Source organism: Puma concolor, chromosome A3, assembly GCF_028749965.1.
Source record: "Puma concolor isolate L17-30 chromosome A3, mPumCon1.1.hap2, whole genome shotgun sequence".
Taxonomy (NCBI): Eukaryota; Metazoa; Chordata; class Mammalia; order Carnivora; family Felidae; genus Puma; species Puma concolor.
Genome location: NC_141669.1, coordinates 114,113,604 through 114,126,685, shown reverse-complemented (window position 1 = coordinate 114,126,685; position 13,082 = coordinate 114,113,604). Strand labels below are relative to the sequence as shown.

General features: G+C 53.3%; 1 protein-coding gene across 1 annotated transcript; it reads right to left on the bottom strand.

The window, feature by feature from the left end:
• Positions 1 to 3,947: 3,947 nt before the first annotated feature.
• REM1 (RRAD and GEM like GTPase 1) lies at positions 3,948 to 11,066 on the bottom strand. Its single transcript, XM_086701911.1, has 6 exons — positions 10,965 to 11,066; positions 9,558 to 9,960; positions 8,833 to 8,835; positions 8,401 to 8,480; positions 5,741 to 5,942; positions 3,948 to 4,552 (listed from the first exon to the last, which is right to left on the bottom strand). The coding sequence occupies exons 2-6, from the start codon at positions 9,895 to 9,897 to the stop codon at positions 4,284 to 4,286; spliced, it is 894 nt and encodes a 297-aa protein (XP_086558037.1). The 5' UTR covers positions 9,898 to 9,960; positions 10,965 to 11,066; the 3' UTR covers positions 3,948 to 4,283.
• Positions 11,067 to 13,082: the final 2,016 nt, after the last annotated feature.

The window sequence follows — 13,082 nt, the reverse complement described above, 5'->3', positions numbered from 1 at the left end:
GGCGGCTTAGAATACACTCAATGTGCTTTTGTTTTCTGCCCCCCACCCCCTCACCCCCGCCCCCAGTCCGGGAAGCAGGGTGCTGGTGCCCCTTCATTTACACCAGCCTGCTCTGGACTTGCCATACTGACAGATGGTGTAACAGAGGCAAGCCCTTAACAAACCACAGGACGACACGTCCCTGGTTCGAATCTTAGCTCTGCTATTTGCTAATTGTGCAAACCTGGCAGGGCAGTGAACCTTTCTTTCTGCGATACAGTGTCTCTATCTGCAAACTGGCATGGGTGATAATATGACCGGTGTTGAGGACTGAATACACGGAAAGTACTTAGAACAGTGCCTGATACATAGTAAGAGTGATGTAGTTGCTTGCTATTATTATTACATGCCTTTGGACAATTTATCTCCTTTCTCTGGGCCTCGGTTTCCCCAACTATACAATAAAGAAAGCAGTTCCTACCTGACCTGAGTGCAAATCCTGACTACGCTTCCTTGGACAAATTTCTTGGGTTTTCTTAGCCTCACTCTGCTAAATCTGCTCATCTGTTAAATGGTACTTATTAAGTAGATGGGTGTGGTGATAATTAGATAAGAAAATGTGTATCAAGCATATAACATGGGGCCTAGCACACAGAAAGAGCTAAAACAAAGTTAGCTTTTTTTTTTTTTAGTGGGTGAGAAAGACTTTTCTAAACTATCACGGGTCATGTCCCTGGGAGGAGTATTGTGGTTTTGTCACATGCTTTCCCAGCTATGCTTTATTCACAGACTCCTAGAGTTAGAGGGGTCAGGATTGGAAGGGCCATTTTGCAGATCCATTAATCACTCCATTCAACAGGTATTTACTGATCACCTATTATGAGCCAGGCACTGTTGTAGGTGGCTGGGGAAAGAGAAGTACTGGGGGCCCTAACCTCATGGGGCATTTATTCCCGGGGGGTGGGCAGACAGTAAATGGGTTCGCACATGAATATATGATACAAGTTCACATTCAATCTCTTTATTTTACAGATGGGAGAACTGAAGCCCAAGAGGGGAAGAGATTTTCCTAAAGTCCTCCAGTGTCACAGCAGGGCAAAGACTCCCAAGCAAATCTTTACAGTCCCAGAGTATCCCACCCTTAACGAGCCCTGGTCAGGGCGCCTGAGTGGCTCAGTCTGTTAAGTGACTGACTCTTGATTTCAGCTCAGGTCATGATCTCACGGTTCCTGAGTTTGAGCCCTGCATCGGGCTCTGCACTGACAGCACGGAGCCTGCTTGGGATTCTCTCTCTTTCTTTCTCTGCTCCTTCCCCTCTCGCAATCTCTCTCTCCCCAAATAAATAAACATTTAAAGAAGATTAAAAAAAAAAAAACAAGCCCTGGTTTCCCCAAGGTCTTAAGATATGCTAGTGGGAACCAACAGTCACTGAATCTTCCTTGACACAGGGACTGTTTTAAGAAATTTACACATCTTTAAAAAAATTTTTTTAAGGGGCGTCTGGGTGGTTAAGCGTCCGACTTCAGCTCGGGTCATGATCTCGCGGTTCGTGAGTTCGAGCCCTGTGTCAGGCTCTGTGCTGACAGCATGGAGCCTGGAGCCTGTTTCGGGTTCTGTCTCCATCTCTCTGCCCCTCCCCTGCTCACGCTCTGTCTCTCTCTTTCTCTCTCAAATATAGAATAAAACATTTTTAATAAAATTTTTTAAATGTTTTTTATCTTTTTTTGTTTAAAAAAATTTTTTTAACGTTTATTATTTATTTATTTATTTATTTTTGAGAGAAAGAGACAGAGAGTGAGGGGGAGAGGGAGACACAATATCGGAAGCAGGCTCCAGGCTCCGAGATGTCAGCACAGAGCCCGACGCAGGGCTTGAACTCACGGACTGTGAGATCATGACCTGAGCTGAGGTTGGACGCTTAACCGACTGAGCCTCCCAGGCGCCCCAAGAAATTTGCACATCTTAGGTCATTGAATCCTCACATCAGTCCTGAGGAGGGAACTGTCATGAATCCTATTTTATAGGTGGGGAAACTGAGAAACAGAGAGATAGAGGATTGAACACAGACCCTCTGGTTCAGGACCCATGACCCACCTCAACCACTGAGCTGCCATGTTGGCTGCATACTTTTCCCCCTGACCCTGGTCTACTCTTCTCCCTCCCTCCCTCCCTTGCTCCCTCCCTCCCTCCCTCCCTCCCTTCCATCCCTAATCCTGGTCTCAATGACTTCTTCCACACTCTGAGTAGCCTGGGGTGAGCCCGCCCCCTCTCTCCGGTTCTCAGTTTCCCCATCTGCAAATTGGCAGGATTGCACTGGATTATCCTCAGGGCCTTCCACGAACACCCTCATTAGTCCCTTATCCGTTTGTAACCATTTTATTCACTTACTTGTGTTCTAGCTTGCTTTCCCCACCAGACGGGGGCTCCAGGGAGCAGCATCCTACTGCTTCGGTTTGCCTCTACCTCCCCAGAGCCTGGCACTGTGCCCCGCACTTAGTAGGCCCTCAATAAATATTTGTGGATGAAGAAAGGAAGAAATGACAGCGATTACCCTCAGTGTTCTCAAAACCAGCTCCTGTGCTCTCCCCCTGGCCCCTCTTCCTTTCTCAGCCTGTGGGGGCCCCCTCCCTCCCTCCCTCCCTCTCACCTCCCAGGGCCGGCTCAGGCCCTCCATCCGGCTTGCATTTTTCCGGGTTTGATATCATTTTTTCCACTCTCCGGCTGCTGCCGGCTGCCTCTGCCAACTTTCCACAACTGGAGCCCCTCCCCCACAACCGCAGGCCAGAGACAGCTTGGGGTGGGGGAAGACCCCCCTCCTCCTCCCTTAACCCGAGCTGGAGTTAGGATGAGGAAATAAGTGCCATCAGTGCCCTGCTGGCAAGACTGGGGGCTTGAAGACGGAGGATATGGGGCTCGTCTGCCCCAAGCTCCAGCCTTCTTTGGCACCGTGTTCCTGGTGGCCAAGGCATCCGGGCGGGCAGCTGGTTGGGGGCAGGGGTGTCAGGCGTCAGGGACATGACGGTCCCAACCATTCGCATCTTGTTCTCCTCTCAAAGTAGTGACACCCCTTTCCCCTTCGGCTGGAAACTCCTGACCTGACCCCTAAGGTCCAGCCTCAGCCCCACAGCCCCAGCCAGGCTGGATGCCTCACTACCTCCTACTTCCTGCGCAGACATGAGAGGAGGCTGGGTCCTGGGGTCTAGTCCTCACCCTCCCTAGCTGGGTGACGCTGGGATGCTCACTTCCTCTCTCTGGACTTCAGTTCCCACACTCAGAAAAATGAACGAGTTGAACTAATCCTGGGGATTAATGGATGGGTTTCATGGAGGCAAGGATCCCCCTCCAGGTTAAATCATATGCAAACTTGTGTTTGAAAGTCCCCTTCCCCAGGACTCTATAGCTTTTTGTCACATTCTCCAAGAGGACTGCAGATAAGGGCACAAACCCTAGCCTGACAAGCCTGGATTGGAATTTTGACAACTTCACTTATAGTAGCTAAATGATCTTGACCGCGGACCTTCACCGTCTATTGGTCTATTTTCCTAATTAGTAAACAGGGTTTGTGAAGATCAATTCCTAGTTGTGACAGCTTAGAACACAGCTCCTAACAAACGATAGCTATTACATCGTGAGGATGAATGCTGAGATTCCTTCCAGATAAGATTTTATGAATCTACAATCTCAAAAAATGGGTTTATGAGAAAACAGGAGGTCAGCACACTGAACTGTGGTTGTTTATGCTCCACGGGGTCTCCCTCGAAGATGGGGGAGGGGGCACGAGGGGTGCCGCACAGGGGTCATGCCCAGTGTTCGGAGAAGGGGAGAAGGGCCTGAACACACAATTGATCCAATGATTTGACTGACCTTGACCCAAGTCAGCAGGCTAACCCAATCCGCAACCAGGGTAGATGGGAGAGTGGGAGGTGGAGATGCCTGGAAGATTCCAAAAGAAGAGGTCTGGGCATGCAGACAGGACATCCTTCTGGTCTGGTTTATTGTGAGTTGGCCAGAGCCAAGGGACAAGGAAGATTTTTACAAAAAGACACGCACCGCGTAAAAAAAACAAAAACAAAACCCTACTCTGTGCCCAACTTGAGGCTTCGGTCCCATAGTCTGTCCACCCCTTCCTGGGGCGGAGGGGGTCCCTGAAGCTGCAGCTCTGGGAGATGCTGCGGCCCTCGGGGCAGCGGACAGGCACAGCCCACTGTGCCGAGTCCAGGCAACTGCGTCGAGGACCCTCGGTGGCATCGGTGGAGCTCAGAATGCAGCCCAGTGTTCCGCCACCCCCAGAAGGCAGGGCGGCCTCAGAGCACCGCCAGGTTGTGGCAAGACTTAGAGCGGGCCTTGAGTGCCCGGCGGGCGCTGCGGGCCGTCAGCCGTGCCAGGAAGCGACGAGCCCGCTGACCCAGGCTGGCGCGCCGTCGGGGCGCGGGAGGCGCCGGGGCCGAGCTGTCCCGGCGGCGCAAGCGCAGTTGGCGCACCACGCCCTCGAAGAGCTCGGCCACGTTGTGCTGCAGCGTGGCCGACGTCTCGATGAACTTGCAGTCGAACACCACCGCGCAGGCGCGGCCCTCTGAGGGGCGGGGTCAGACGGGCCGGGTGGAGGGGGACATAAAGGTAGGAAGAGGTGCGTTGAGTCTCAAGCTGAGTCACTTTTTTCTTTGTGCCCTAACTTGCGTTGGGTGCCAGGGGATTCCGAGGACAACGAGACCCGGCTCTGAGGAGTTAGTGCACAGGCTAGTGACTGATACTGATGCAAAGCGAGGCTGGGAAGGGTCTTGAATGCCAGGTAAAGGGTCTAAGCTGTGCATTAGAATTATCTGGGGGAGCTTGTTAAAATGCGGATTCCTGAAACCACCAGCCAAGAATCTGATTTGGGAGGTTTGGGATGAGATCTGGGACAGCATTTTCACAAAATCGCCTGGGGGTTTTGCTGCGGAATTTGGGGATGTTTGCTCACAAGGCATATATCGTCTTCCATCTCCAGGAAGCCACTGGGCTGGGAGACAGGGGCCTGGGTTCTAGCCCCCAGTGGCTGGTGACCCCGTGGAGCTGGCTTACCTTCTCTGGCTCTCAGTTTCCATATTTTTTAGATTTTGCCCTGTGAGGAAGGCCATTTTGAGATCTTTATGGGTCCCACATGTTATCAAATGTATTGAAATTAATTCCCCATCCCACTTTAAATACAACTTACATATAACTAAACGTTTTGGTTTGCAGTTGTTGGCTGTCACAATATGAAGTTTTGTAGATGATTAAAGCTTGTGAAATTGGAATTTACAAATTTCTCACTGTATTTGTTTTGGAGCTCATAATTGTTTCAGGTCTCAGGTATAAGCCCCTGAAAAGATTGTAGGCAGTGGACCTATCCCGTCCGGTGGATAAAGTGTCTCTGATTAAGGGCATGGGGGAACCATAGGGGGATTTTTACGCAAAGTAGTGACAAGGTCAGGTCTGGTTTTGGAAAACTCTGGCAGCTGGCGAGGAGAACTGACTGAACGGGGAGAGAGAAGTAGGGGGGCTGGCCCAGACTAAGGTGGAGATGCCAGGATGGGGCAGAGGTTGTGGGCATGGGGGGAAGGGAACGTGGGGTTAAGGGAGGTGGGCCTCACAGGATTTGGGGGACTGGTTTCCGGAAGTGAGAGAGGAGGCGAGAACAGTTCCTAGCTTTCAGGCTGAGGCAAGTAGATCAGGATGGGGCCAGGGTTAGGGTTAGCGGCAGAGAGAAAGCTGGAGGAGGAGGGTGGAGTAGACGGCTCACCTTCCACGGAGACTTCCCGGCAGCGTGCCAGGTCAGCCTTGTTGCCCACCAGGATGATGGGCACATGGTCGGCCTGATGCGTGCGCCGCAGCTGAATGCGGAGCTCAGAGGCACTCTCGAAGCTGCCTCTGTCTGCGATGGAATACACGATGACATAGGCGCTGCCCACCTGCAGGCATGAATCCTGGCTCCAGCTTTCATCCTGCAACAGAGGGACCCCAGGCCTATCCTCAAACCGTAAGGTACCTACCTCTCCGCTAGAGGGGCGTCGCTGCGAAAGGTGGGGCTGGGATGGTCTGATGGGTGGACCCGGGCTGAGGCTGGGATGGATGGTCTGATGGGTGGACCGGGGCTGAGGCTTACAATCTAGACAGGTTTGAGGAACAAATTCTGCCGTTGTTGTCTGTATCGTCACCGTGGGCAAACCACCAACCCTCTCTGAGCCCCAGTTTCTCTTTGCAAAATTGGGCTAGTGAACCCACCTGACTATATTTTCTCATTCCTGGATTCCTAGTGTGGGCTGGACACTGGAGACCAAAGATTTGTTTGGTTTCTCTTCCTGCTGAGAAGGGTTCAGCTCTTGTGTCTGGTTTCTGAGGAGGGCTCAGTCTTGCTAGACTGACAGCAAGGAGCCTGCTTAAGATTCCCTCCCTCCCTCCCCCCACCTCTCTCTCAAATAAATAAGTAACTAAGTAAATAAATACTCAATCCAATGACACTGCTACTGTGGACCCTTTTTGGAAATTGCCTCGACCCTCCACCGTCACTAACTTGTTCAAACTGAACCAGTTTCCCCATTTTACTTGTAGGAAAACCAAGGGCCAGAGGAGAGAGAAAACGTTCTCAAGGCCATACAGCCAGCCAGCTGGGCACAGAATTCCAGTTCCAGTAATCCTCCCCCCGCCTGCCTCCCAAATGGGACTTCCAGGCTGATCCCTTTTCTTAATTCACTGGACTCTGCCCCATAGGATTTTCAATTGCATTCAAAAGTAGCCCCTCCCTCACCAGCCTGTGAGCTCCATAAGGCCAGGGGACGCATCTATCTTATACGCTGCTGGGTCTCCAGTGTCCTGGCCCGTGATACATATCCCGCTAGTGTTTTTTAATGAATGGGTAAAGGGGTGAAACCCCAGCTGAAGGCTCAGAAGGTGGTGTTCCCAGTGGCGATGGAGAGGGACAGTCCTCGTGCATAAGAGTGCAGACTCGGAGGGCACCTGAGTGGCTCAGTTGGTTAAGCAGCTGAATCTTGACTTTGGTTCAGGTCATGATCTCACAGTTCGTGAGTTTGAGCCCCACATTGGGCTCTGCGCTGACAGCACGGAGCCTGCTTGGGATTCTCTCTCTCTCCACCCCTCCCCTGCTCTCTCACTCTCTCTCTCTCAAAAAAAAAAAAAAAAAAAAACTTAAAAAAAAAAGAATACAGGATCAGAGTCTTATAGATCTGGGTTTGAATTCCACTTGCTCTCTGACAACTTTGGACCCATTACTGAACCTCTCTGAGCTTTGGTTTACTCATCAGTAGAATGGGAATCAGAATACTCACAGATTTTGCTTTGCCTGAACATCATAATATATATACAGAGCTTAGCACAGGGGCTGACTCTTGGGAAAAGGGTGGGCTTCCACCCAGCTGCATAAATGCCAGCTGCTGTTAGGAAGACCGTCATCATCCTCATCACGCTCATTTGGACTTGGGTGTTCTTTTATTCTGCCGGAAAAGAATTGGCCACTTAGCTCCTTTGTCCCCATCCTTTCTGCCTATCGCTAGGGCTGTCAGCCATTCTGGCCAATCACCCAACAGTGCCCTCCTAAGCCCCACCCCATGGGCGAGGCCTCTCTGCATGTTAGGGGCGGGGCCTACCCCTTACTGAGATAGACTCCCGGTGATTTTTACATCCTTTTCTCTGGTTGTATTTCTTCAAAGTTCTACAGTGAGCATGTATTATCTGTATAGCAAGAAAAAAGAAAACTCAGACAAGGTGAGACAAGCATAACAGGGACATATCCCTGTCTGCTTTCTTCCTGCTCTGGAAGGGGGTAGGGAAGGACTTCCTTTGGTTTCTTTCTTTACTAGCTACCAAGTTACGAGTCATTAGAATGATCATTATTTACATCTCTTCACCTATTTTCAGCATTGTCTCATGCTGCACACCGCTTGCTCACCACTGTGAAATTGCATAAGGACTTAAAAAAACCAGCTGGTAAGGAAGGCAGGAATGATCAACCCATCTATCAGTTGAGAAAACTGAAGCTCAGGGTGACTGGTGAGTCACCTGCACAAAGCCACACAGCTGGGAGGCAAGAGAAAGGGGGTCGGTTTACCCTCAGACATTTTGGTGCTAAATGCGGTGTTCCTCCTTCTGCACAGTGTGTGGGGGGTAGTGTATGGGATGAGGGTCCTGAGGACAAGGTGGGGGTCGGCAGGGGGAGAAGCACATCCTGGGACGGCTGTAGAGGGCATCAATGCAGTGAGAAAGGACTCACGGTCATGAGGTTCTTCAGTCTTTGGTTCCAAAGGCCGCTTGGGAGTTGTTGGCCTTGGGGGTTGCCAAGGATGGCCTCTGCCATGTCCCTGTTGTGTAGTGTCCGAGGAGGGGACAGGGGTCTGGTCCTAGGCTCAGCACCTCCCCCCCCCCCAAGTCCTGCCTGCTGTGCCATACCCGTTTCTCAGCCTCCCAGGTGTCCATGACCACCAGCGTGGTATCCTCTCCATCCACCGTGAGGGTCCTCTCGTACACATCTGCAACCAAGGGAAGAGCCAGATCTCAGGGAGGAGGAGCAGGCCTGGGGAGGGTGTGGCCTCCCCTAGTCCCCTTTCTGATCACAGCGCCCCCTCCACTTGTGTTGGAAGTGCTCCCCGCACTTGCTTGATGTCTTGTCTCTCCTGACAGGTCAGGAAGCTCCACGAGGAGCCCATGTCTCCCCAGCTGCCAGCAAGATATCTGACACATAGTAGGTGCTGAGAAAACTTTTGCTACTTTGGTTGGTTGTTGGTTGACACATATGAGATGGTGGGGTTAAAGTTGGCTGGGAATTCTCTCATTCCTGTTCTGTCCCTGGCTTAGTGCATGCTTCAGGCAGGTCGTATGAACCCTCTTTGGGCCTCAATCTCCGCATCGGTCACGCCTACAGGTACACGTATGTACATGCCTCATATGGGTTCTCACACTCAGAGGGGTCAAGGCTAGAGAAGGGGCCTGGCCAGAGTGTCCCCACTGTCTCTTTGCTTTTAACCAACCTCCCTCTCTACTCATCCTGTGGACTCTCAGCTAGTCCTGTAGGGACCCCTCTTCATTTCCTCTGTCCTGTCCCTTCTCCCCTCATCCTGGGGCCCCCGGCTCTCTCTGCTCACTGCATCACTTGAGGATAAGGGAACCTGGGAAGTCTCCATTTGGGTCAAGATCTTAATTTTGCTGCTGGTCATGGTGGGCGTGGATGGTTGTCTGTGGAGGTAGGAGGATCTGAGAGGTGGAAGTTGGGGCTGGGAGTTTCTGAGCTGGCTGGAAGCCTACTTATTTCTTTCCCTTTGAGACTCATGGAGCTCAGAATTGCTTCCCTTATGACATGGAAATTAATCATCCCTGAGAAACTGGCAAAATTCTCACAATTCAACAAATTTCCCTCCTCTAGACCATTGTGTGGGCTGTGCCCTGCACAACTGTCAGGGGGCATCATTCACTTCACAGTCTATGTGAATGATGCCCTTTAGAGTTGAGCAGTGTGTGAGTTGCACAACTGTTCTTGGCAGCCTTGTGCCCCTGACTACAGGGCTTTTACTCCTGTGGCCACAACCCAGCCCAGCCCACAGAGTCCCTACCTCCAAGCTGTTCATGGAGGTCTCGCTCTTGCTTCCCTGCAAAGAGGCTGGCCAGGCTGGTCTTCCCTACGCCAGGATCTCCAAGCAGTACCACGCGGTAGAGGGCCTCCCAGGAGCCTTCAGAGTCGCTGGATTCAGAGGACCAACCATTGGGGGCAGGTGAAGGTTGCCGGGGGGGAGGATTGAGGGAGGCTGACTGGCCCAGCCGGGGATGCTGGGATTTTGTGGAAGGTGCTGTACACAGGAGGCCAGGTTGGTGGCCCCGGGCGGACAAGGGCAGTGGAGTGCTGGCTCGCCGACGCAGGGGGGTCTTTGCTTCTTGCTGGGTGTTTAGTGTCATCCTTGGGTGGGAGGGGCTTTGCTCCTTCCTTCCTTCCTTCCTTCCTTCCTTCCTTCCTTCCTTCTGTGAGCAAGAAGCAGGAATGGGCAGTGAGCCAGGTGCTGTCACCCCCTTCTGCAGGGTCCAGATGAGCTTCTGAGATGACTTCCTCCCAAACCTTCTCTTGTTCAAATGACAGGAGGAGGCACCTCAGCTCCTTGGGGTGGGGGCTTCCTGGTTTCAGGGCCAGAGTAAGCCTAGAGCAGGCTGGGAGGGGTGAGCGTGCAGGCTGTGAGCACACGCATGCACACCCAGAGGTCACTTCCTATGCCTTGAGGATGACCGAATACCCCAGGACACACAGGCAGAGACAGGCAGAGGGGCAGCAGGGAGGTGGGATCCATACAAGCATGCACACACCCTGTCCACAGACGTGTCCCTCCCATTCGGAACATGGGACCTACGTTCTGAAAGACACCTGAATTGCCCCGGCCCTCCCCTACCCCACAGCTCACTTCCCCAAGGTTCAGATCGGGGTTGGGGGGTACGAAGGAGGGTTGAGGGCCCCTGGGGGGTTCACTTCCGCTGAGGGCTAAGAGGCAGCACGGGGTGGGTTGGTATTCCGAAGGGCGATGGGAATCTGGGGGTTCCCTGGGCTGTAACTCGAGAGCCCTGGTGCCATGGGAACGGCGTGTCCGGCCCGCCCCCTACGTGAAAAATTCAGGAGATGCTGGCGCGACAGCCTCCAGCGGCTGCTGGGGGGCAGGGGTTGCGAGGCAGCCGGGCCCCAGGTTTGGTGACAGGACAGGGTCCTGGAAGGGGGCGGGGAGGAGACCTCCAGGGCCCTGGGGCGCATGTGCCATTCCCGGGGTCTGAGTCCAGGCCTCCCCCGCCCAGGGTCCTGGATGTAAGTCCCCTGATCCCGGGAGGGTTCCTTGTCCGAGGCTATCCAACCCTCCGGGCCCCAGGTCGGAGGACCCTCACCCCGGGGACTCGGGTTCGAGGCCTCCCTCGCCCCCCCCGTGCAGGCGCCTGGCGAACTCCGCTCCAACTTGACCAAGTTGGCTGCGGGCTGCGCGGGCGTTTACCTCGCTTGAGGAGGGGTCCAGGGTCCCCGGCCGCCGCAGCTGCCGGGTGCTCCAGGCTGCACCACCGCCTCGGCGCGCAGCCCCTCGGGCCAGTCCAGCCCCGCCGCCCGGGCCGGGGGAGGAGCCGAGGCCCCGCCCCGTCCAGCCCCGCCCCATCAGGGCAGCCCCGGGGTCCCCGCCCCGAGGCCTCGGTCGCGGAACGACTTTTCACCGAGCTCAGTTGACCCACGCCCCAAGTCCTTCGCCTGGGGTGGTAGTGGCGGTGTCAGGGTTTGGGGGGGGAGGGAGCGAGAGAGGAAGGATGGGGTTTCTGAATTCCTGGGTCTGGATCCTCTTCTGCATTCACGCCCGCAACCGGGTGCACCAACTTTATCTCGCCCTCGCAGAAACCACCTGCGGAACTGGTTGAAAGTTGATTCCCAGGGCCCACCCTCCAAGAGAGGCGGGTTCAGCAGTTCTGGGAGAGGGGGTTGGGAATCTGCATTTCAAACAAGTGCCCAAAGTGACCTTTAGGCTGAGTTCATGGGCCCCCACTTTGAGAAACTCTCCTCTGGATGGTGAATGAATTTTGGAGGTGGGTCCAGGGGAGGAGGGAGCTTAGGAAGTCTGCGCTGAAGACTTCTGATACCTGATTTTGGCATCCCATTCATTCATTCACCAAATTCTGGGTTAAGCACTCTTTATGCAGGGGTCTGTCCCGTGTCTGGAAGAATGGCGGTCCCCTCTTTGATGAATATTTACTGAGCATTTGGGCTGTGACTAGTATGATTTGAGCGCTTTGCCTAGATTATTAGCTCATTTAATCCTGACACAACACTGAAAGGATATTTAACTGAAGCTTACCTGGCCCCGGGACACAGGTTTCTGCCTCGCAACCCACTGTCCCTTTCTTTCACCGCCGTGGCTTAGAAAAAAAAAAATCTTCCTAGGCACTTGAAGGAGAGAGACACTGTGATGCTGGTAGAGTAGAGCTGTTGGCTATAGGGAACTGGTGATTTGGGCCATCCAGGGGACGAGGATCCAGGCTCCTTGGGCAGGGTGCTTCCTTTGAGATCATGAGGGACTGGGGAGGGCAGGTTTGTGTGTGGGGCCATGCAGAGCAGGCTGTACTTGTGGGTGGAGCTCATTGTCATGGTTGAGGGGGTCCAGGTGTCCAGCTCAGAGCAACTCCCACAGCAGCCTGTAGATTAACTCAGCCCCGCAGGGCTCTGGGCAGACGCTGAGCCCCCTCATGTCTGTGCTCTGTGCTCTGGCCTTCTGATAGTCCCTTTCCTACCTACAAGATGGGCTGTGACTGATGTCATGTTGCACATTGTCTGGGAGTGAGGCAACTTGGTTTCCAGCCCCAGCTCTGTGGCTCAATTGCTGTACGGCCTTGAGCAACACACCTCCTTTCTTGAGGTTTCAGTTTCTTTATTTCACAGTGATATCTGGACAGGTTACACAACGCTTACAGCCTGAGCTTGGCATTCAAGGCTCCTCGTGCTCTGGCTCCTATCCTCTGCAGGGCCATTTCCAATCTCTCCTCCTAATGAACCCCTCTCTGGCCATGCCCCACTCTTTCAGGTACAGTCTGTTCCTTCTGCCTGGAATTCTGTTTCTGCTATTCCTTTCTCAAGAGGCAACTCAGATGCCCGGGTAGGACACTGTTCTAAGCTATTTGCACATATGGTCTCAGTGGTCCTCAAATTTTAGCTGTGCATTAGAATCGTTTGGAGGCTTGTTAAACCACAGCTTGCTGGGACCTGCACCCAGAGCTTTTGATGCAGCAGGTTTGGGCAGAGCGTGAGGATTTGCATTTCTTTTTCTTTTTTTTTTTTTTTTTTTAGAAACGTTTTTATTTGTTTTTGAGACAGAGAGAGACAGAGCATGAGCAGGGGAGGGGCAGAGAGAGAGGGAGACCCAGAATCCGAAGCGGGCTCCAGGCTCTGAGCCATCAGCCCAGAGCCCGACGCGGGGCTCGAACTCATGGAGTGTGAGATCATTGGAGTGTGAGATCATGACCTGAGCCGAAGTCGGATGCTCAACCGACTGAGCCACCCAGGCGCCCCAAGGATTTGCATTTCTAACAAGCCCCAGGTATTGCTGCTGTATGCTGGTGTGGGTGTCACACTTCGA

Excerpts from the sequence above, each read along its gene's own strand:
- REM1 (XM_086701911.1), bottom strand. The coding sequence starts at position 9,897 with ATGACACTAAACACCCAGCAAGAAGCAAAGACCCCCCTGCGTCGGCGA. Across the intron at positions 5,943-8,400 it reads CCTGGGAGGCTGAGAAACGG|GATGAAAGCTGGAGCCAGGA; the intron begins GTATGGCACAGC and ends CCTCTGTTGCAG. Across the intron at positions 4,553-5,740 it reads CCGGGAAGTCTCCGTGGAAG|AGGGCCGCGCCTGCGCGGTG; the intron begins GTGAGCCGTCTA and ends CCCGCCCCTCAG.